Genomic DNA, 24551 nt, shown 5'->3' with positions numbered 1-24551 from the left:
CTGTTCTCCCCCTGTACTGTGACTCTCTCTCGCTCTCGCTCTCTCTCCCTTTCCAACATACCCGTGTCCCCATTCATCCCGTGCATACTTTCAACCTGACAATGTCCAGTTTGTGAAGTGCGTTTATAAAGTGAGGCACTGGACCGAATTGTCAAGTCAAAAATCTTTTTATATTTTCGAAAAAGGGAAGGATTACAACTTTTACTTAAATACAAAAAAGGCCCTTAACTGGCCCTACATTCAAAGGCAAAGTTAAGGATTTGTCATATGCATAGTTTAACACAGGCCATTCTGACTCCTTGTGACATGGCATGCAACAAATGCAAAGAAGCCAGAAGCAAGAAGATAGCAAATTATTAAAAAGAGTCAAAGATATGACAAGACAATCAAAAATATACATTATCAACATGAAAGACTAGCCGCAGTTCAAGAAAATGTAAAAATTGAGAATACTGCCCATGTATCCTGGTGGCTGCATAAGGGATTGTATGAATTGATAAAGAATATCAATATTAATGACTTCACATATAAAGGAGAGGTGTGCCGATGAATATCTACATTCACTTTAAGTAATATACATTGACTGGACCATATCCCTTAGCACATGTAGATTAATCATGTGATCAATATGGTTAAAGGCCTGATGGCCTGGAGAAAATAACTGTGACCGGTGCTCCGTTCTCTGTAACGCCTACCGGACAGCAGCAACGTGACCAGTCTGTAGCCTGGGTGGCTGGAGTCTATCAGGACTTTCAATGCTTTCCTAAGGCATCATGTCTGGTAAATGCCTTGCACACAGAGCAGCTGGCAGCCCATGATGCCCTCCGCTGACCGTAAATGGTGCGGTACAGCACCCTCCAAAACTGGCGGTAATGTGGTCCGACAGGGTGCTACGAGGTGCTCCTTGAGTCTCCTCAGGATACTCTTCAAACTCGCCTCCATCTATGTCACGGGGGACATGACTGCCCCCCCCCCGAACTGCTTGAGTTGTCATTAGTTAGCCATAGCCAAATTATTTAATTACATTATTATAATACCATTCTTGTTAATATGATTATAGAATAACATCCTGAAATAAGGTAGCCTAATCAAGCAATGTAGGCCTCTTATTTCTTAACCCATTAAACAAGGCCTCACGCGGTTGGGTGGCAACTGTGTTCTTAGATCATCATGGTCTAGATTCAAATGAATAAAAACTGTATTTTCCCAAAAAGTTTTTGGTGTATTAACACAACACTTTAGTTGTATAAAAAAATAGTCTGTTTCATTTTTCAGTCAAGGTTTAAAGACCAATGAGTTGTTGGTTGCTGCGTTCCCAGGAGTCTGTTCTGTCTGATGTGCAAGGTTTAATTCATGGCTGCTGTGCTGTTGGGGAGAGATGAGATGAGATTCTGACTCCAAAGGCCCCTGTTGCTGTGATTTTTGGTGAACTAATTAACCCAAATCATAAACATCGTAAATCGGCAGCGTAATCCATGTTTTGCCTCAGGTATATTCAAATACACAACCTGAGGCTGATCCCACTACTTCTACCTGCGTGCTTTTCAAGTCAGACCTGACTGTTATTTTGTTTAGGGGAGCCAAACGTGAAACTCCCGAATGCACCTCAAGGTGGATTTCTTCAGTATTTTTTGATTGCATGGCAATTTGCGACGATTCACATGGCTGCCTCTCTAGTTGCTGCTTGTCGTTACAACATTGCCAATGGAAAACCAGAACTCAGACTTAATGCCCCACAGCATGTTGGTCCAACCTTATACAAAGTGTATTCTGCTGCTGAAACGGTTAATGGTCATGGTTTCTTAGTATGCGTCGTTGAATATAATGTATGCTTTCATGTGGGCGTAAGGGCGAGGCTGGGGCCGCAATTAAGCCCACATCACCAATATAAATAGACATGTTTGCAGTGGTTTGTGGGACTTGTAGTGCCACACATCATGAGATTATCGATTGCATCCCAACATTTATTGAAAACTCAAAGGTTGGCAAGATACAATCTAGCCTGAGGGCCTGATTTAGCTCCAGGGCCTTAAGTTTTACACATGTGTTTTAGTTGCAGTAAACAGGGCTAGCAGTTAGCCAAAAATGTATTTAGTTGCTGTTTTCTAACCAGTGGCCGACACTGTTTCTTGATCTCTACCAACAAGGCTACCAAAGAGCCAAAACTGAGGCTATTATATTCCCCAGTTTCCTATATATGTGTGTGCGTGTGTGTCTATCCATGAACTTCAGAGCCAAGGAAATGGGCCCCATAATGGCAGTTTTGCCAGAGTGTTGTTAGGCACCGGTCCCTAGCCAGCAGTATCCAGAGCTGCTTGTAATCTCCCATGCCCAGCCTGACAGCCAAAGACAGATGGTTTTTAAGCTGAATGGCTGCAGCAGGAATCCGCGAACTGGCTTAATCGGCCATGCCCACACTCTGGGACTGCCAAGGCTGGGCCACAGTTTCCACTGACACTTTCCTCTGGATGGTACCATCCGGTCCCATCATCCCAAAGTCTGCCAGTCCTGCTATATTCGGTTGGTAGCGGTGCAGCCTTCTCGTTTATGGAAGTTGGGTTTTTCTACTACTTTTATGTCAGAATTTATCCAAATACAATCCGGGTGTCTCCTTTCAGCCGTATGTCGGTTTGGCTGATGTGTTTTTGCCCAGTGTTTGCGTCTCGTTAAAATTTGAACTTGCATCAGCTCTCGCATACTGTTCTGTACACATATCTATGTTCTCTATCACCTCCGTTGTCAGTAGTGGATCTCTACTTTACCTCCAGAAGCAGCTCTGCTCAGCTCACTCAGTGTGTGTGTGTCTCTCTCTCTCTCTCTCTCTCTCTCTCTCTCCCTCTCTCCCTCTCTCCCTCTCTCCCTCTCTCCCTCTCCCCCTCCCTCCCCCCCTCCCCACTGCCCTTACAGGGATGGCCCCCAGGAGACCACCAGGAAGCTTGGCGTGTTCAACGACGGCGAGCCCAACGTACCGCCCAGCAGCACGTCCAACCAGGTGCTGGTCCGTTTCCGCAGCAACACGGAAAAGGGCGGACTCTTCCGCGTCGGCTACCAGGGTGCGTGGGGAACTCTGACAATTTCCTTTGAAAGAATGGCTTTGTTCTGTCGTGTATTTATTTGGTTTCTGTTCCAACAGCCTACAGACTCCAGTTTTGCCTGCCTCCCCCCATTATTCCTAATGCTGAGATTTTGATGGCAAGCAAGGAATTTAAAATAGGTGAGTACAACCCATGCTTGAAGCCATCGCACACACAAACACACGCTAACACATGCAAACTCAAACACACTAGGGGATTTTTTTCATATTGAGGACGAATCCCGCCTTAAAGATAAAAGCCATTGTTAAAAAAAGGTAAACCTTAAAATACTCTCTCTCCCTCTCTCTCTCTCTCTCTCAATCTCTCGCTCTCTCTCTTTCTCGTTCTCTTCCCTCTCTTTCGTCCCTCCCCCCTCCCCCCACACACACACAGTACTTCAACCCTGAGTCAAGGAAGTGTAACATTTGAAAGCAATGAGTTCCACTGCGAGTTCATTTTCAAGCTTGAGCAACTTTTATTAATAATGTCTCCCAAACAGAGTGAGGAACTTAGTTCATTCTCAATATGCACACACCCACACACACACACACACACACACACACACACACACACACACACACACACACACACACACACACACACACACACACACACACACACACACACACACACACACCTGAGTGTACTGACTTAAGTCCCAAAATCCCCTCAGGCAAGAGGTGAACCTTTACTGACTAGCCAAACTACGTTACCCAGGAGGCTGCAGGGCAGCGATATAAATGAACGGTGAATATGTTATCAGTGAGCCAAAATTGATGCTGGGGCAGGTGCTCTCCTTTTCCTGGAGAAATGAGCACAGAAATTAATTCCCCCTCGCTGTTTATTTCCATAGCTCAGTTGCAAGTGATTTGTCACACAGAATACAAAAGTGGTATCAGAATAAGGCTTCCTCCAACAGGGGTACCTGCTAGGGATTCATAATCCTGGTATATTCCTTCTATCTTTGTCACAGCCAGCTCTAACTTTGCCTCTCCACAAGACAAACAAGGGATTCCGGATTCCTCTCCCAGGAACCCATCGCCAGAGAGCCATTGTCTGTACGCATGTGGAATCACCTCACCCCGAGGCCTTTTTGTGTCCCCTCTCGGCCCACAGGTGACATTGTGCGCTACAGGTGTCTCCCGGGGTACAAGCTGAGCGGGAACGCCATCCTGACCTGTCGCCTGGGCATCCACCTCGAGTTCCAGGGCCCTCCACCTTCATGCGACGGTGAGTGAGGGCCGAGCGTCCCGCCGACGGGCCCTTGCCCTGTGATTACTGGCTGCGTTCCTGTTTGGTTCTGTCGCTCCGGGTATTGCTTGCCGTGTAGAAATACAGTTTCCTTATTTTGGGTGTTGTTGTCAGTGTCATTTAGCAGATGTTGCTTGATGCAAAGCAACTTCTCAGGAATTTAGATGCAGGTCATTTTAAGCTGTATCTCCTGAGAGCAGCCGTATCCGGGCAACACACACTGACCCCAAATGCAAAGAGGTCATAAGGCAATAACATGTGAGATAACTTTCATGTCTTTCATAGCTTCAAACGTGCATTATGCACAGCAATAGCTATCTCTTTCATGTCATGTTATCTTAACAAAAAAGATAACTCGAAAATCATATCACGCTGATAGAGGCCCAAAACCATCAAGAACGTTAACTTATCACCCTAACTTCTTGTAGTTAGAACCTAGCCTTGCCATGGTTTTTTTTTGTCATCAAAGTTGTGTTAGAACACATAAAACCACAATAAACTGAGAATCCAGTGTCTGGGCACCATTTTCAAACTGCACACTGTGTTTGCAATCAATGTAAAAAAAAGTAGCTAAGAGAGGGTTTCACAGAAAATAGAATAAATTGCCTTCAATCAGAACACACAGTCTTTATCCTGATCTGGTCGTCTATATTCACCCTGAACATTCAATAGAGAGAGTAGGGTGTCAAATGTCAAAATTGAAGAGTGGGTTCTTGAGTCCCCCGCTTGTATGCTATTTACTTGAATTATTCACTCTGACCCATTGGCATCCAGCTTCACTATTTCACTCATACAAAAATAAAAAAAGAATTGCCAAAATAATTTTATTATGGCACCAAGCCCAAATATAATCCTCCTTGTATCTTTCGACAAGTACTCTATTTACGTTCAATATGATATTTTTCCGCAAAACTCTGAGAAATTGACCTAGTGATGAAGACGTTAAGGAGCAGGTTAGGCTCTGGGTGTCTTTCTCAAGGATCCCTTTAATCCTTGAAAATGTTGCTGCCTCTTATTCCAAATGGGGCATTCATACGTACTTCACGTGACCCCGGACCTACGTATTTGTACTTTTTGTGTGGTGGGGAACAATTCCCACCGATGTCATTAGAAGCGGGTGAGAGGATTTGCTCGGAGCGGGGATGTTTAGGTATCGCCACGGTGGCGTCACCGCCACTACCCTGTCCCAGGGGTGCCTGAGCGCTGTCTTTCTGACAGCCCCGGCTGCCAGTGCCTCTCAGTTTGGTGTCACCGCGTGCCTTCATGCAGATGATGTTTTGATCCCATGGGGCCACTGTCCCCCCGGAGGGGAGTAGGGGATGTGTGAGTGGCGCTTTTATTATTTTTTCAGAGCCTGCGCACACACACACACACACACACAAACACACAGACAGACAGACAGACACATACACATACATGCACGCACGCACAACCACACACATACACACCCACACATTATTTCATCTTCCATTATTTTTTCCTTTTACTTTCATTCTTTCTTTTTTGTTTATTCTTTCATTGCTTGTGCTTTTCCACCTATCTTCCTCTTTCTGTCTTTATCCTCCTTACTTTCTTTATTTTTGATGCTTCTATTTGTTCTCGTTGTTTTTACTATTCCTAGCTCCCTAGCCGTCTATCATTGCTCTTTGTCTATCAGTCTTTCTTTATATCTTCCTTCTCATTCCGTCTCCCACCTCCCTCTATTTACGTTGATATCAATCCTTGTCTCTGTTTGCATCGCCGGGGTCTAAGAGCTACTATTTATCTCCATCTCTACATTTCTTGCCCTCTGTACTCGCCTGGAGTGTTCTCTGGAGTGGTGTGCCGTGAATGTACAAGGAAAGACGAAGAAAAAACCCATTTGATGAATGAAAGTAATTTAGGCCCTCTGAAATAGGAAGGATATGCAAATGACCCCAGTGTGTGGTGGTGGTGGTGTGGGGAATCGGGACAGAGAAGGGGGGAGGTCGGGTTAGAGGAGCTGTGGCGATTAAGGAGATACAGCGTTTGTGTGCGTGTGTTTCTGTGATGGGGGAGGATGTTATGGCAGTGTGGAAGTAGAGCTAGAAGTCCCAACAGAAGCAGAAGACATCAGAGAGAGAGAGAGAGAGAGAGTGAGAGAGACTTTACTCATGGTGTCTAAACTCGCCCTTCACCATCGGGTTCTTTCCCCCGTCACGCCAGGGCCTCCTCCCCTTGCCCTCGCCTCGTAACTCATCTCCACCCTAATTGCGTGCAGCAGCCCAGGTCAATCTTTAGCCTTCCTCTCGCCCCCCTGGAAGACCCTTCATAGCATGGCTGGTGAGGTTCTTTCCAAATCCCTTAATCTCACCCTCTTTTCTCTCCATCCTCCTATTTTCCTCTCTCTCTCTCTCTCTCTCTCTCTCTCTCTCTCTCTCTCTCTCTCTCTCTCTCTCTCTCTCTCTGTCTCTCTCTCTCCCCCTCTTCTTTTGTCTCTCTCTTTCTCGTTCCCATTCCATCACTCAGTCTAGATCCTCTGGTGAGTTGGTTCATTGGAAGGGTGTGTGTGTACAAACATTTGTGTGTGTGCGCACACACATTTGTGTGTGTATGTGGATGGGGTAAGGTCTTCAGATTAACATAACGAAGACTATGTAGAGAGATCCACAGCGTAAACCTTATCCAGCTCACTAGTCTAGTTAAAAAGAGATGAGGGATAGGCAGGGGGTACAAAAGAAGGACAGGGGACAAACAGAAGAAGAGAACGTGGACTACGGATAGCTACGCTAGGGAGTGTCTGTGTTTTCGTGTGTGTGTGTGTGTGTGTATGTGTGTGCGTGTGTGTGTGTCTTTGTGTGTGTTGGGGGGGGGGGGGGGGTGGGTCGTCGTGTCAAGACAGGAAGCAGACTAGCAAAGGAGCAGAAAGGAAACGGCGTGTGGCGGGAAGCAGCTCAAGAGCTAACAAGGGAGCGAGCGAGATGGACGGGCGCACAGTGAAAGAGAGAGAGAGAGAAAGAGATGGTGACGGGCTCTAAGAGAAGGAGTGAGGGAGAGAACGACTGAGCCAAAGAGAGAGAGGGGAGAGAAAGGCTTCGTCAGAAGGGCAGCGACGTGGCGGGGAAGCTCATTGTAATGCAGGGGACATGCAGGCTGCAGCTGCACCTATCAAATCACCCTCCCCGCTCTGACAAGTACACTCCCCCCCTACGTGTCCCGCAGCCAAACACACACACACGCACACACACACACACACTCAAACACACACACACACACACGCGCACACTCACTTATCGAAAATAATGCACTCGATCCCGCAAACACAATGTATTGCCTGTGTGTGTGTGTGTGTGTGTGTGTGTGTGTGTGTGTGTGTGTGTGTGTGTGTGTGTGTGTGTGTGTGTGTGTGTGTGTGTGTGTGTGTGTGTGTGTTTCTGTTTGGAGGGGATATTAGGAGCATTTCAGTTTTGTAGCTATATACTTCACAGAGCGATGCATGAACCTGTGGGGAGAAACGGAAGGCAGACCTCCAAAGTTACCCCACACACACACACACTCAATCACTCACTAAAAGCCCCTCACATCCTTTCACATTCCCCCTGCAACCCCCCCCCCCTACCCTCTCCATCAGATGGTTACTTCCCCTCCCTAATGTCACTTTTAACTATGTGTGCATGTGTGTGTCTGTGTGAGTGTGTGTGTGTGTGTGTCATTCTGGAACTGGCCCAGTGCACGCGTGCCAACACTCACTTACCCATTAACACCCTCAAACAAGGAGTATATTTAGCTTTCTAAAAGCAACCCTCACTCTGTCTATCTGTTTGGGCACACGAATGGGGTTGTCTGTCCAAACATGTGTCAGACATTTCCGGAGGTGCACAGTCAGAAAATATTTATTAAGAAGTTACCATTTTCTATATACCATATTTACAATTCTCTGACTTCTTTCTGTAAACCCCAAATATTATTCAAGAAAACAGTGTTACAAACAGCCATTTTAAAACTTCAAAACCTCATTTTCAGAGAGTTTTCCCTTTTCCCCTTGAGGATCTTTTCCAGACATTTCCTCCCCTATGATCCCACTGTTGTTTACGGCACAAAGGGTAATGTCTCGTCTCATGGCGGATTCACTTAATAAGCGGCGAGCGACTGACCAAAGCTGCTATAAGCTCATCTCGCCAGCTGTTAGCCAGGGTGTGAAACAGCCATGGAAGAGAAGCCATGGGCTATCTGAAAGGTCAAAGCAAACATCCATCTCTCCTCCTAACTCCCCTGACCTTTCTAGCCCCAACCCAGACGCATGAATGCAACTTTGGGCAGCGATCAGGGACAGACGTAAGCCTTTTGAGGCAGAACTTCCGTATTTAGGTGAATGGTGCTATTAGAGTGTAAGTGAACGCCCTTGTTTTAGTTGAAATTCAAACACTATAAGATAAAAAGCATTTTTTCTGTGATGATCAACCACTGACCAGACAGCGATCCACACATCCACACATACCACCTGTATCTCAGCATGAAAATAAATGTTCACAGGTGAGTGGACCGTTTACAAACTGGTTGGTGACGACTTCAGAAACTTGCCGTGGGTTAGCTTCAGGATTGTACTCGTGTTTTCAAGTATGGTGCTATTGCAGTTACAGGTGAAGATCGCATTACCATTTTTAAAAATATATATATATCTATCCCCCAGTGATATTTAAGAAAGTATCATCTGTTCTTATGCACATCTTGTCACGCACTAAACAAATTTGTACCTAATTGTGTTTAATACAAGAGTGTTCCTGTAAATCAGGAGCTTAATGTGTTAATGATTTGCACTTGTTGTACAAACGTGTATCGTGTTAGGTGCAGCTAAAAAACATGATATCTTATGTATGGGCATCTGGTCTACCTAAACAGTTGAACGTGATTGATTGCAACGTGCCTAATAATGATCCTAATTATTCCCAAATAGCGTTAGATTAGCAGCCCTTTTAACTGTCTAATAATACTTTAGAATTATGGCAACGAAACATCAAAAAGGTACCCAATGAATAAATAATAAATAAATAAATGCATTCAGTCTACCTACCTGTAATTGACAGCTTGTTTTTCTGCTTCTACATATATGCAACAGACCATGGCAGTGAACTATATCGAGTGTGACACGCTAAGCTAAGTTAAAACAAAGGCTTTTTATAAATGTGACCAATGTCGCCTGCTTGAATTTGTAGAGATTTAAAGCGTTTTTACCCGAACACACCATTTAGAAGGATGGCAAGGCAAACCAAGAGAGACATCCACGCAATCAAACATTTGCTCAGGTTAATGGACTTGCACACACAGGGACACACACAAATACATACCATTAATATAAAGACACAAAACTCACACAGCCATCGATGCATGCCTGCGCTCACACACTCACGCAAACACACACATACAAAGTCGTAGCAATAAATACACACTACCACCCACATGCAGGCATGAACAGCACTCTTTATGGACGATAGTAGCATGAAAATGGTGAAGGTTGTTTATCCAAACACCTGTCAAGGCCTATTCAAGCGTTTTCTTAAGGCAAAGACACAGACACACCGGCACATACACACACATACACACACGCTGCTGAGCAGCACTTGTTCATGCTCTATTGCTTGCTGTCCTAGGTCTTAATCCCTTTACGTCAGCATACTCTTATGCTTTGTACACTTTTTGTATGCAATGTTCATAGATTTGAGGCTGTTGACGGCAGGTGTTTCCAAATCGATGGCTTCCGTTGTCATTAAGGTAGACAGTTTGCTATGGCTTAACTCCTGAGCTGAACTTGATTTAACTTTGAAGGCATGGGATTTCCTTCATTTGTGGCTCCTTTCCAGCACGTCCTCACAGCCTGTCTATGCCTACGTCGATTCATAGAGTTGGCAACTCCAAGGCTGTCTGGAAAGTTGGAGAAATTCTGACTGAAGGCGTCCAATAAATATATAAATACGGCTCCAGGCTAAGAAATTATTATTGATATTTTATTTTATCGTTTTTGGGGTTTTGCTTACTGTTATTTATTTTTTCAGTTTTTTTATTTGTATTCATGCTGACCGGGTATCTTTCCAGGCCGACCTCAGGCCGCTACGACATAAGCTTAGCTTCTTGCTAGCAGAAGGTCGCAGCATGTCGTTGATGTTTCCCACAAGGGCGCCGAACAACCCAAGCGAACGAGGGATGTGTGCGTGCTTGGAACGTGGCCCTTTCGTTTTGGTTTCCTGTGCTACACACAAGTTTGTGTATCGCAAAGCACATTTATGTGATTAATTCTGAAAGGGGTCAGGGTGGGGGGATGGGGAAAGAGGAAGAGCGAGATAGAATACACTCATCTCATGGAATGTCAGTGATAGCATCAACTCGTTTTCTTAGGAGTGGCCATTTTTTGTGCTCCGTCAGTCCTTGTTTTCCCGGGACAGCGGCGAGAGTCTCAACTGACAATTACCTTAAAGTGTGCCTTCCAACCACTGGAAGACTCAATCCAATCCAATTTGTGTCTCCTATGCGATTTATGTCCGCCGAGGAGAATGAACATCCATTTCTAGTTATCAGCAATTACAAAAAAAAATACCTCAGGAACAATAAACAATCCTGCCATTCGCTTCGCCTTTCATTTGAAAAAGTTTGGATTAATTTGACCGTCGCTCTTCTCTCTTTATAACTCAATCTCTCGCTTTCACTCACTCACTTTGTCTCTCTGTCGGTCTCCCTCGCCCGGTCTTTCATTCTCTCTCTGTCTCCGGTTGTTTGACTGTTTCTCTGGCTCTGCCTGTCTCCATCTCTCTTTGTATCATTCCTCTCCCTTCCTGCTGTTCTCATTCCGTTCATCTCTCTCACTCCGACTCTCTCTCTCCTCTCTCTCTCTCTCTCTCTCTCTCTCTCTCCCCACAGTGACGTGTCCCATGAACGAGGTGCTGACGGCCTCCACGGGGGTCATCATGAGCCATTCCCCCGGCAACGGCTTCCCCCACTTTGAGTCGTGCTCCTGGGTGGTGAAGGTGGAGCCGGGCTACAACATCACCTTCACCATAGAGCACTTCATGACCAGCCGGCAGTTCGACGAGCTTGAGATCTTTGATGGTGAGCACATTTTTGTCCTATGGAAATCTTAATGGTGAAAAAAAATTATAATAAAACGCGTATCACAGGATAAGAAATTGTGTTTGATGTATTTTTTTCGAAAGGAATATTTGAAACATTTTTTTTTTTTCTTTTTTTTTATGTATTACGGTTAGCATGTATGAAAACCCCGAAGCTCGCCCACTTTTTTTTTTACGATTACCGTTTTTTATGGAAGACTGCATGATAAACGTAGAACGAATGTAACTCAGAACGTTCCGAACCAGTTATTGCCGTGGGTTAATCAGTCGGTTGTGACGTCACAATATTAAAAGCAAGGACAAGGACCACATAAATCTGTAGCCAATATAAAAAATAAAAGAAAACCTTAAAAAGACGGAACCAGAATTGGTTCCTCGCAAAAAAACGGCCCATTTGTTGAAGGAGTTGGGTCTTGGGGTTGGAGAGAGAGAGAGAGGGGGTGCGAGAGAGAGCCGGAAAAGCCTTTTACATGATGTAGGAGGTAATCAACAGAACCCCCGTGTACGAGAGGAGCCACGATCGGCCGCTACGGACACTTCCAGCGCAGGGTCAGAGCAAAGCACGACCTCATTTCAAATGAGATTTCAATCCAACCTGAAGTCAGCACAGAAGGTCAGCACCCATCCGCCGTCGTAATACGAGCTTGAATAGACCCGGCGTTACGGGAAGGTAAAAAAAAATATAGATGGCGGTACATGTGATGGCTTCTCACCTTGTCTTTTATGTATTTTTTTTTTAATACACATAAAATGGAGACAGCGTTGTTGGCGGATCAGTGAGCGGTCGCTCATGATAATGAGGCGTGTGGATGTTTATGGATCCCGTCCGCGTAGCTACAGCTTTCCTGCTTCTTCTTCCCCCCCCCCCTCAGGACTGCACATTAACAGGGAACCCGGCAAACTCACTATTGAGTCCCCACGTTCGTCCTTGGCACGTTTCAAAATGGCGGCCGTTACTTTTCCAAAGACTTTCGCCCAACAGAATACCTTATGAATCATGCTGGTCGGCAAAAACACACACACACACACACAGACACAGACAGACAGACAGACAGACAGACAGACAGACAGACAGACAGACAGACAGACAGACGGACATCTAAAAGCGATTCAACGAGAGACAGTCGCAGCGCTACTGCAGTATGCAGAAGGAAGCCTCATCCCCATGGCGACGGCAGCTCCGCCCTCGTTGTCGCAAATGAGCATGTCGTTAAAGGGCACTGTGAGAGACCCGGTCCGCTCCCAATCGTACTGAGTGAGAGAATGGCCGGCCTTCGGCAGAAGTGTTCACTGATTGCCAGCCTGTCCCGTAATGAGCTGGGGCGCGGGGACCAGAGGTTTCTCTGTGAGGAAAGACATCGTTGAGTCATTTTTTTTCCCCCGAGTCATGAGTCGAGCAAAATTTTGTTGTCCTCCAATGTGATCGATTAACGGCCGTTCTTTCAGAGGTGGAATTTGAGGGTGTGTGTACCAAGGAGTTACACAATCTGATGACCTTCTTGTGGAATAAAATTGCTAAACAAATCCTCTCTCTCCCTATCGCTCTCTCTCTCTCTCTCTGACTTTACTCTGTCTCGCTCTCTCTCTCTCACTTTATTCATCTCCCAATCTCTCTTTTGCTCTTACTCTTTCTTTTTCTTCTGTCTCTATCTCAATTTCTTGATTCATATATCTCTCTCGCTCTCTCTCTCTCTCTCTCTCTCTCTCTCTCTCTCTCTCTCTCTCTCTCTCTCTCTCTCTCTCTCTCTCTCTCTCTCTCTCTCTCTCTCTCTCCACATCCAGGCCCGTCCCGACAGAGCAACCTCCTGATCACCCTGACCGGCAACTACTCCAGCCCACTGAGCATCACCAGCTCGGGCAACAAGGTGTACCTGCACTGGTCCTTCGACCACACCACCAGCCACAAGGGCTTCCGCATACGATACTCAGGTAGGACGTTCCTACCTCAGTCAACATCAGCAACGTTGCACACATAACCGCAATGAAATCAAAAGCACACACGGTTGGGAAAAAAAAAAATCAAGATGTTGTTGCCAACGGGTACGTCTCATCAGAGGATTGTTTGTCACGTCAACATGGAGTTCCCCGAGGCGAGGATCATAATTTAGGGCCTGCTGTTTACAGAGCTAAACGAAGGGGAAGGCACCTGGCTCTATGCCCCTCGATTCCCTGTTGTCTGTTGCCAGGGGTAACGTCGAGGCGCCTGTTTTTCCACGGTTTGTTTCCTTCTGCTTTGTCCCGGCCCTGTGAAGGATGGGTCGCGGTGCGCTCCGCCGCTGAATATCTGGTTCTAAATTAAGTATCCACAGCAAGGCTCCGTCTGTTCTTCATCAGCACCGCTGTCTGCCTCGCGGCTAATACCGTCCCCAGCCGCCTACCCCCTCATACGCCCACCTTTTACCAAGACGCCCGCCCCCCCCTTCAGTTTTTCTCCACATCCGGATGTTTTTAGAGGCCTAGCCTTCCCCTAACAGCACCATCTCTACACTCTCTGTCATCACTACCAACTACCACCACCTCCATCATCACTACCTCCATCATCACTACGTACCAACACCAGCTCCATCATCACCACTACATCATCAGTACCAACTACCACCACCTCCATCATCAGCACTACATCATCACTACCAACTACCACCACCTCCATCATCACCACTACATCATCACTACCAACTACCACCACCTCCATCATCACCACTACATCATCACTACCAACTACCACCACCTCCATCATCACCACTACATCATCACTACCAACTACCACCACCTCCATCATCACCACCTCCATCATCACCACTACATCATCACTACCAACTACCACCACCTCCATCATCACCACTACATCATCACTACCAACTACCACCACCTCCATCATCACCACTACATCATCACTACCAACTACCACCACCTCCATCATCACCACTACATCATCACTACCAACTACCACCACCTCCATCATCACCACCTCCATCATCACTACGTACCAACACCACCTCCATCATCACCACTACATCATCACTACCAACTACCACCACCTCCATCATCACCACTACATCATCACTACCAACTACCACCACCTCCATCATCACTACCTCCATCATCACTACCTCCATCATCACTACCTCCATCATCACTACGTACCAACACCCACCTCCATCCTCACCACCGCCATCATCACTACCAACCACCGCCCACCACCATCATCACCACCACATCATCATCATCATCATCATCCCCACTACCCCCATCAACACCACCACCACCAACTACCAGTACCGACCCCAACATCCACACCAACCACTTGCTTACCTACATCATTGTCATCGCCATCCTTTAGATTCCTCTGCCTCCCATCATTTTTCTATTCATGCCCTGATGGCTCATGTCTCACCACACGGAGCGACAGATGGATGGAAGAGACATCTCAACAGCTCACACGTCGCCGGGGCCATGGTGGAGTTGGAAGCAGACGGCAGGGATGGATTAGCCTGGGACCTAGACGAATCTGCGAGCTCATGTTTGACTTGCTCTGGCAGATGGTCTAGCCCCACTCCCGTTCAGATGGATTTCCAGCAGTCTTGACCCCGGATAGGACCATTCAGAACCGTTGAACCGTTATCTAATAGGGGGCAGGTTCAATGCGATGAGTGTACAAAAAAAGGCATTTTCGTAAAAACTACAAAAATGGCTCCCGCTGTTGTGGAACAGTAAGTTGAATTGGCTTTCGCGACAGTTTTAAACTCACTGAAGGGTATATATCGATTGCACTTCAAGCTTTTGTTTGTAAGAAAGGTGTGTTCCCTGTAGTTCCGATAGGATTTTTTAAAGTTTTGCTCAGCACCATGTCAGATGTTTTGTTGCTCTGATTGGTTGTAGGACGGTCCAATTGTAGCTCTTGATAATGCCCCTTGGAAATCAAAAGTGAACTGAGAAGTTCAAGGCTAACACGCTTTTGCGAATTGGTCTGCCCGATGTCAGGCTACGTGTGGATTGGTTCGAAGTGGGATAACAGAAGGTGCGGGAGATCCTACATCTACAGCTGTGTTCTCTATCAATCCACCACCCCCCTCCTCCACCCACCCACCCACCTCCTCTCTCTCTCTCTATCTTTCTCTTCTCTTTCTCTCTCTCCCTCTCTCTCACTCTCGCTGAAACTATTGAACTGTCTTCCATCAACTGCTTTAGTGAGCCTTCCCTCGATCCCTGCAGTCTCTTTCTGCCCAGCCCCCCCCCCCCCCCCATACTCATTATCTTTCCCCATCTCTGACTTGCCATTTCCTCTCTCTCTCTCTCTCTCTCTCTCTCTCTCTCTCTCTCTCTCTCTCTCTCTCTCTCTCTCTCTCTTTCTTCTTTTTTTTTCATTCCACGTCACTCACTCGCCTCATTTAGATGTGCGTTCAGCCCCGTCCTCCCCAAAGACCTGTTGAAGATTCTCTCCTCCACCAGTCTGTCTGTCCCTCTTGGCTGTCTGTCTGTCAGTCTGGCTATCCCGCTCCAGTTTTTCATCTCTTAATCTCTCTCTCTCTCTCTCTCTCTCTCTCTCTCTCTCTCTCTGTCTCTCTCTGTCTCTGTCTCTCCCTCACTCCATTGCAGCCACACACAACCCACATGCCCCCCACACATGCACACACATAGTCACACACACACAGACACACACACACACACACACACACGCACACCAAGATCCCCCTCCCCCCTCCCTTCGTCCCCTTTTTCCTGTCTATTATCCATTTCAATCCATTTGCCTGGTGACACAAGAATCTGCTTCTCCCCCTGCGTCAGAAGGGCCTGATTGCAGAAGGGACGGGCTGTACCTTCCACAGACAGAAGCAGACAGATGGAGAGACAGAGCGGGGAAGAGAGGGGGAGAACAAGGGGGAGAAGTGAACGAGCGCGCTGGGGGGCCTCCACGGATGTCTTTTACACTGACTGACGGAGGAAGAGTGTGCCAGACAAACTCCACCACCACCGTTCAGGATGGAGGTGTTCCACAACACAACAGCAAGGCTATGAACATCCTGTTGTTTTGAAGCTAGCCTCGGACTAGGTCTTATTCTAGTGAACGTCAAGGCCGTAAAGTCAAGACAACCGATGGTTTGATAAAAGGTCAAGGCGCCATGTCTGTTCAGGATTCCTTTGTGGGTTTACCAAGGTGATGAACTGATGCAGTCCGACCCCCTGTGAAGGAATTGTTCTACAGCCAATGATAGGTTTACCCAATGTTTCCCTCAACAGTACCAAAATTGGTCCAAACAGAGGGTTTTTCATTTTTTGTGTTATGTTAAACTATAACTAGAAAAAAGGCTGGCTATGTTTTATTCAGGTGACAACATTGATGGCTGATACATTTAGTTGTTGTCTGTGCTTGGCGCTTGCATGCCCGACCCAACCGTAGTTAGGTTTTCATTTTGAGGATGTGGGTGGTTTTGGGCATAATTTGCATTTTTATAGAGATGTAATGTGGTCCTAGAGATTAAGTGTAATGGATGGCATGCTTTAACACGTCCTTGTCCTCCAAGCATCCTATTATACACCCCCTCAGACACACACACACACACACACACACACACACACACACACACACACACACACACACACACACACACACACACACACACACACACACACACACACAGACAAAGACACACACATACACACACCCTGCTGCTCTTAATGTCATACCGGCCCTGAGCATATCACAAGAATGGCATCGTTTTTAGTAGTCCTAAAGAATGTGGTGTTCTGTTCTTTAATGCTGGTGAATTCAAGGTACATTTGCAGGACATTCATATCTCATTCAATTCCCTCTTTCCTTTCAATTTTCTTTGACCTTTACTCATATTGATCTCACGGTCATCTTTGCTAATTAAAATAAGATCTGGGCAAGGAGACTTTAATTAATGTTGGCTCTTTTCTGTCTTGCCACCCAAGACAGGAAGACCGGCAGTTTCCTCTATAATATCTTACCTCGAACACAGTGACAGAATCCTCCTTCCATATTCAAAGTTTGAACAGAAATGTGTTTTTATCCACCTCTTTGATCGCCATCACCATATCACCATCGACAAAGCGTGTTATTTCTCCACCACAGCGGCGTACTGCAGCCCTCCCAGAAACCCCTTCAATGGCACGGTGCACAGCCTGACCGGCACCAAGCTGGGCAGCACTCTGCGCTTCAGCTGCGACCAGGGCTTCCGCCTGGTGGGCCAGAGCAGCGCAACCTGCACCCGCAACCAGCAGGGCATCTACCAGTGGAACGCCCCGGTGCCGCTCTGCCAAGGTAACCCGGGAGGGCGGGGCCGGACAGGGGTCAAAGCGGGAGCAGGTGCGTAAGCGGTTGTAGGGGGAGAAGCGCTGCTCAGTGAGCTGCCACCCCCCTCCCTCGCACGGTGGATAGACCCTGTTGTTGACCTTTAGTGCGGTCGACTGCACACATATTTGCGGAAGCTGCGAATGTGTCTCCCTAATCTCGTCTTAATAAAGTTGACGGTTGAGACTTGTGTCGCACACTGCTGACTGCACAGGGGGGGGGGGGGGGGGGAAGGGAAGGGGGCGGAATAAAGGACTCTTGCAGCTGACGCTTTTGTTTTCTATGCCAATCGCTCCGACAATCTGTTTCAGTACATTGTTCTGGCATTATAAAGATCACAGCGGTGTACGATTATTATGATGCACCCATGAGGGATGATAACAGCCTCGCATTTTGCGTCTACTATGTTTACTGGGGCTCACCCGCTGATTTGATCATTTGTAGTGATTTCCATAAGATGCAAAGTCTTTTTCGAGTAAAAACCTTGGAGGTAATCTTCGGGGGTAGACTTGGTGGCCCGATGCTAATGAGCTAACCACGTGTGTGTTAACCACGTAGCCAATGTGCCTTGTACAAACTCAAAGGTTATTTTACGACTTGCAGTCCTCAGATACATGTCATTGCCTCTCTCTTTCAAGCCACTTTCCTGTCTCTCTATATTTTCTGGTCCATAAAGGCATCAAACAACCATACAAATATATATATAATAAATTAAAAGAAGATAATCTGAAGATAAAAAGATGGGTACATGCTGTAAACCAAGTTGACATGTATCATCCTTGTGTGTAAACCATCCACCATACCGGACAATACCTGAGAAAAAACGGCCTCCATTTTGCATGGGGACTCTAGTATTTGCTATTCACGATGGACGGTGAGTCGGTCGGGCATCCACTCACAGTCTGGTCAAAACAGCAGCAGGTGCAGCTCTCCAGCATAAAATACTTGCGCTGGCTCTGGAGTCCAGTATTTACCATCGGGCGTATCGGAACGAAGCCGATGTTTTCTGTGCAGCACTGTCTAGTGTATTCAAGCAGCAGGTGTGACTCTATACTGGGACTGGTGGGGGGGTGAACTCTGGGTACAACGCTGGTTTATTAGTATGGGCTCCCTTCCTGGAAAAACAAACACATATTTCCGCGACGCAGATGTTTTCAATTTGGCATCAAACGGTCGGAACAACAAACCACCGAAGCATCTCAGGTGTATTTCAAACAACAATAAACAAAGAAAAGGTGCATTTACTCTCTCACTCGCTGCCTTCCCCCCCAGTGCTGTCCTGCGGGATGCCGGTGCCACCGGTCAACGGCAGCATCTTGGGCCAGGACTTCACCCTGGGAGCCAGGGCCCAGTACCAGTGCAACCCCGGGTTCAGGCTCCAGGGGCCCATCACCACCTCGGTGGTCTGCCAGGAGTCCGGGCGGTGGAGCGCCATCGAGGCCCCGCCCAGATGCATGCGTAAGTCTTCCTCACCCCTGCTGAAAATTCATCAGTGCTAGGTCCACTCTCTACTGTGCTCCGTGGGGAGAGTTGCCAAAACTTTATTTTTTAACATTGGAACCAATGTATAATGACGAGGGGAAGTGGTGACTTTAAGCTAGCGCCATCGAGCGTTAGCGATTTCTTTTGTTTGGTCAGCGCCGTCTGACGCATTGCGTTCGTTGCCCGTGGAGATACTTCCATTGATTATCGAGGCAATGTTTCCCAGCTGAATGCAAAAGTAATTCAGTTGGAGCAGGGCATTTGTACAGAATGAACTGATAGGTAGAAAATGATGTGTAGGAATTAGTCCACAGCTAATTAAGCTTTTCATAGACGTGTAAATAAAGACGTGCATATACATTTATTTTCCAAAATAGGTATCCCAGACCATATTCCAGAGTATATAGAGCATATATACAGCGATCATTAATATAAATTGCTTTTAAGATGGCGCATCCCATAAATAAATCATCCCAGTAAACCCATGCATAGTCACATGATCGATTGAAACATGCATAGACATTATGTAAATGATGGTATTATATAAACAGTCTACTCCCATGCATACTAGATATAGTTTTCAGTGTGTGTTGTCCTGTGGTTTACCGTCCATCCCTTTAGCGGGTTCCTGCCAGGACATCAGCCACTCTGCCGTGGATCACGGAAGATGGAGACTCATCTACGGCACTCAAAACCAATATGATGCCCTCATGATGCTCATCTGCGACCTGGGATATTACTACAGGGGTCGAAGGGTCATCCGTTGCCAGGCCAACAGCACTTGGGACTACCCAGATCCTCGGCCAGCCTGCAAGAGTGAGTGTGATCTTCGCAAACCACAAAATGGAATTAGCTTTGATTGATGCGTCATCCAAACAGTACCAATATGCATTCACTTCAAAAATATTTTCTCGCCGAACTCATAATGCATACAAATGGCTTTAATAACCTCCAAGTGCACATCGACTGTGGCCGTTCCACCATAGATGATCGATCAATAAGAAGACATGATTGATTCTGTTATTCAATGACTCGACTCTCTTTCTGTCCCTCTCTTTGTCCCTCTCTCTTTGTCTCTCTCACTCTTTGTCTCGCTCTCTTTCTCCGTCTCCCTCTCCCTCTCCACCTCTCTCCCTCTGTCTCTCTCTCTCTCTCTCCTCTCTCTCTCTCTCTCTCGCTCTCTCGCTCCCTCTCCCCCTCTCCCTCTCGCCCTCCCCCTCTCCGTCTCCATCCCTCTCCCTCTTTCTCTCTCTCTCACTCACTCACTCACTCTCTCTCTCTCTCGCCCCAGTCATCGCCTGCGGAGACCTGGGCACGCCACCGAACGGACACAAGATCGGAACGCTGACGGTGTACGGAGCCACGGCGATCTTCTCCTGCAACACGGGCTACACGCTGGTGGGCTCCCGGGTGCGGGAGTGCATGTCCAACGGCCTGTGGAGTGGATCCCAGGTCCAGTGCCTGGGTGAGATCCGCAGGATGATCCGCTACCGGGTTATGCTTCACCATGTGTGCTTCCAAAAGGGGAAACTCTGTTTTCGCTGCCAAGTTACTATTTAGTCATTAGCAGATGGTGTCCGAAGTGACTCACATAAAAAACACCATTTAGTTTCATTAATGAGCCGGTGGTTTTCCCCCATCCTGCTGGGAGTCACATACCATATTGTTTTTGCCGGGGCGTACATTTAAATACTAACTGCGCAAAGGGGGCCGCTGTGCAGAGCACTCGCCATGTGTCTGCCTGCGCCTCAGGGCTAATGCGAACAGATGAAGACATAATACTTTTACTGTGTCTCCTAAAGCTGGCCACTGCGGAAACCCCGAGCCCATCGTGAACGGCCAGATCAACGGGGAGAACTACAACTACCGGGGCAGCGTGGTGTACCAGTGCAACCGGGCTTCCGGCTCATCGGCGTGTCGGTGCGCATCTGTGAACAGGACCACCGCTGGTCTGGCAACACCCCCGTCTGTGTCCGTAAGTATCCCACCCCCCCCCCCCCCCCTACTCAGCTATGATTCGGGTCTCGAACCGGAACTGTTCATCCAGGTTTACAACCAAAAAAATAATGTGTATTTATCTACATCGACAACTTCCTTCCATTGTGCCTTTGCTAGCCATCACCTGTGGTCACCCCGGTAACCCCACCTTCGGGCTGACCCAGGGCACCCAGTTCAACCTGAACGACGCCGTGCGCTTCGTGTGCAACCGGGATATGTTCTGCACGGGACGGGCAAGTCCTCCTGCCAGGCCAACGGGCAGTGGAGCAACCCGCTCCCCAGGTGTAAAAGTAAGCGTGTGATTGCATTTTTTCTTTCCCTTGTGTGTCCGTTTGTGTGTTGTGTGTGTGTGTGTGTGTGTGTGTGTGTGGTGTGTGTGTGTGGTGTGTGTGTGTGTGTGTGTGTGTGTGTGTGTGGTGTGTGTGTTGGTGTGTGTGTGTGTGATAGGATACGAAGCAAAGCATTCATTCAAATTTGTCTTGGGGAATTTGAATTTGCCGCCGCTGGTGGTTGTGACTTCTTGCCTAATGGTGCCCTCCCCCCCTTGTGTGTTGGTGCGTATCATATATATCATACGCCTTTGGCGTGAAGGCATTGGAATCCTGTTTTGCCGTTTTTATGCTTTATATGCATGGCCGTAACCAGCCATGGTGACTGACTCTGCGCTAAATGAAGTGACTGTGCTTTCAACAGACGATAGGATCCCTGTGTGGGTATCAGGTATGTTTCTGTGGGTGGGTGGGTGGGTGGGTATGTAGATTACACTCCCCACACAAGGTCACGTCCTCCTCCCCTGCATTAACCGAGGCGAGCAGAATCATCCGGGCGAGCGGAAATGAGTGGATGGAGACAACCCAGAGGGGGGGGAGGAAGGGTCTAAAAAGAGCATATTAGTGGAAATTCAAACCGGGAGAAAAAAAAATCAGAGACGGCGGCAGGATGATTTAATTACCTGTTCTGAACCCGAACAAGGTCTGCGAGGCCTTCTAGGTTAATATTTATTTGATGCGGTCCCTCCCCAGCTGGGGCCTGCATTATTATGCCCCAAAGCTGGCCGGGGGCCTGTCAGAGAAACAAAACTAAGGTAATAACAATAAAGGACGGGACGAAAAAGCAATTGCCGGGGTCCTTGAGCAGAGAGAGAGCGGAACCTCCGAGACATCGTGCCTCCTAATTTGAACTCGGGTTCCGATACAAACGCTGCATTTTCTCAGGGAGGGGAAGTGCCCCGCGAACTTCCCAGTTCTGCGCAGATTCATTCTTTATTTTGTTTTTCTTCCGAGGTTTTTTAAACGATAAGAGACGTGTCCAGGCCCTACCGCTGAAGCGCCAGGGTCCGCTGCTACGAGGTCCGGGGCCGGTGAACGGGTCCAATGAGGCATTGCCTTAAAACCTCGCTTCACATGAGGACGTTTGGAGCCTGTGTGGGGCTTTTGGCCTTCTGTTGGCGTGAAAAAAAGTTTGAAAATATCAGAGTCTCTGAGATAGTGTGTGTCAGTTGAGTGTATTCAGAGCCGGCATGCATAAGCAGATGAGATTTCTCTTCCCAGACGACGCATTCTTCAAACTGCTCTGCGGCTGTAGACGCCATATTAGCATTTGCCTGGTTGCCATACCGAAGCTGACTTCTAGATGCAGTTGGTCTGTGTGTGTGTGTGTTTGGTGAGCGTGTGTATGTGTGGGCGCTCACACAAGTGAGTGAGTGGGCTTGCTAGGATTTGCGTTGATGTTTTGATAGCGTATTATACTCTTGTGTGGCCGTGCAGGGAAGCGTAAGCTGCTTAGTGGTCCCTTTTTTTCGTCAATCACATTTATCACCTTAATTACAGTAATTCAAGCCCTATTCGACAGCCGTGAGCGCGTGCATCGCGCACACTCCCGGTGTCCTGACTCTGAACCTTCGCTTACCTACGGAAAAAAACCTCCCCAAACATGAGGTGCCAAGAGGAAGATATCAGCGCGGTTCATGGACTCTGACACGTTCCCCTTGCTCTCCCTTCATGTCGTGCGAGATGCTTGCAGAACACAAAACGTCAACGACATTCAGGTTTTAAGACGGCCCCTTACTAAACAATGGCTTTTTTCTGTGTCTTCTGCTGACGTCCCGGCAAATGAAGGCATACACGTGGAAAACAATGCAACGATGAAGGAATAATACATGTGACAACTCCCTTAGCAGCTGTTTGGGGGAACAGCAAGAGGGGGGAGAAGAGGCCGGGGAAGGGAAAATATAAATTCCCCTCCATTATTTTACCCACATTATCTCTCTTAAAGCGTTCTGTCTGAGGTGAGGTCAGGTTGTTTGACGGAAGGAACGGCTTGTGAGGTTCCTGCCTCTGCTTTGACCTAGACATGCTAAGCTCTTGTGCTGGCTCGTGTACTTAAAAAAGGAAAATATAGACTGCCCTTTCTTGACTGTGCCTGGTAGCGCGGCAAGAGTTTACAATGAAAGCATCACGGGTTAGCTGGCACTCCAACTGCAGGGAATCCGTTAAAATAGGTAATTGAGAGATGATTTAGCCCTTCGACAGCCGAGAGAGAGTGCTTTTAGTCACATAAGTATACAATGGCTTAATTTTTGGCTGAAGGGAATGCACGGACGGATGTGGGGGTGGTGTAGGAGGGGGGCGGTATAGGGGGCGACGCTCGTTGGCAGGGCAAATGTCTACGTGGGCGCTTGAATGAGGATGGGTTAGCGGCCAAGAGCTAGATAGCGGCACACGTCAGACGCACGCACACATGCAAATGCTTACACACACACACACACACACACGCTCACAAGCACATAGACACGCACGCATACACACACACGTCAGATGCATGCACACACACACACATACACACACACATACACGTTGGGGGCTGTGAATAGCCTGTTAATGTTTCAGTATATCAGAATTTATTGGGGGGAGAAGTGAGAAGTGTTCATCTGACTTCATTGACGAGGTTCTCCCCAATGGGAAAAACAATGTGTAAGTTGGTCGTTTTTGAGCTTTTATTTTCCGCTCCTCCTCTTCACTGAGCTCTCCAGCCATCTATCCATCTCTCCCTCTTTCCCTTATCCCTCTCTCCCTATTTATTCCTTCTTCTTGCTCCCTTTCCCTATCGCTCTCCTTCTCTCAGCCTTCATTCTCTCTCTCCCTCTCTCTCTATCTCTCTCCCCAATCTTTATCTTCATCTCTTGCTTCTCCCCTGTCCCTTCCTCCTTCTCCATCTTTATCTTTCTCTTTATTGATCCCATCTCTGTCTCTCGCTCCAACTCTCTCCCTCTCTCTACGAGCAAAAGACTGGATGGCAAGGTAGCAAATGTTTGGTTCCACAGTCTCCTATACTTAATCTGGACAGATAGAAGGGGGT

General features: G+C 47.4%; 1 protein-coding gene across 1 annotated transcript in view; it reads left to right on the top strand.

Annotated features, from left to right (window-relative positions):
- csmd2 (CUB and Sushi multiple domains 2) overlaps nucleotides 1-24551 on the top strand; it is a 279455-nt gene that overhangs the window by 171644 nt on the left and 83260 nt on the right. The window contains exons 45-53 of the mRNA XM_056582350.1: nucleotides 2908-3053; nucleotides 3134-3214; nucleotides 4191-4304; nucleotides 11193-11381; nucleotides 13184-13330; nucleotides 17496-17684; nucleotides 18987-19172; nucleotides 19818-20012; nucleotides 20488-20661. Of these exons, the coding sequence (XP_056438325.1) occupies nucleotides 2908-3053; nucleotides 3134-3214; nucleotides 4191-4304; nucleotides 11193-11381; nucleotides 13184-13330; nucleotides 17496-17684; nucleotides 18987-19172; nucleotides 19818-20012; nucleotides 20488-20661 (1421 nt within the window). The remainder of the gene's footprint in view (nucleotides 1-2907; nucleotides 3054-3133; nucleotides 3215-4190; nucleotides 4305-11192; nucleotides 11382-13183; nucleotides 13331-17495; nucleotides 17685-18986; nucleotides 19173-19817; nucleotides 20013-20487; nucleotides 20662-24551) is intronic.

The sequence above is a fragment of the Gadus chalcogrammus genome, chromosome 22, assembly GCF_026213295.1.
Source record: "Gadus chalcogrammus isolate NIFS_2021 chromosome 22, NIFS_Gcha_1.0, whole genome shotgun sequence".
Classification (NCBI taxonomy): domain Eukaryota; kingdom Metazoa; phylum Chordata; class Actinopteri; order Gadiformes; family Gadidae; genus Gadus; species Gadus chalcogrammus.
Note: the sequence above shows the minus strand (reverse complement) of the source record. Positions and strands in the feature narration are given on the sequence as shown.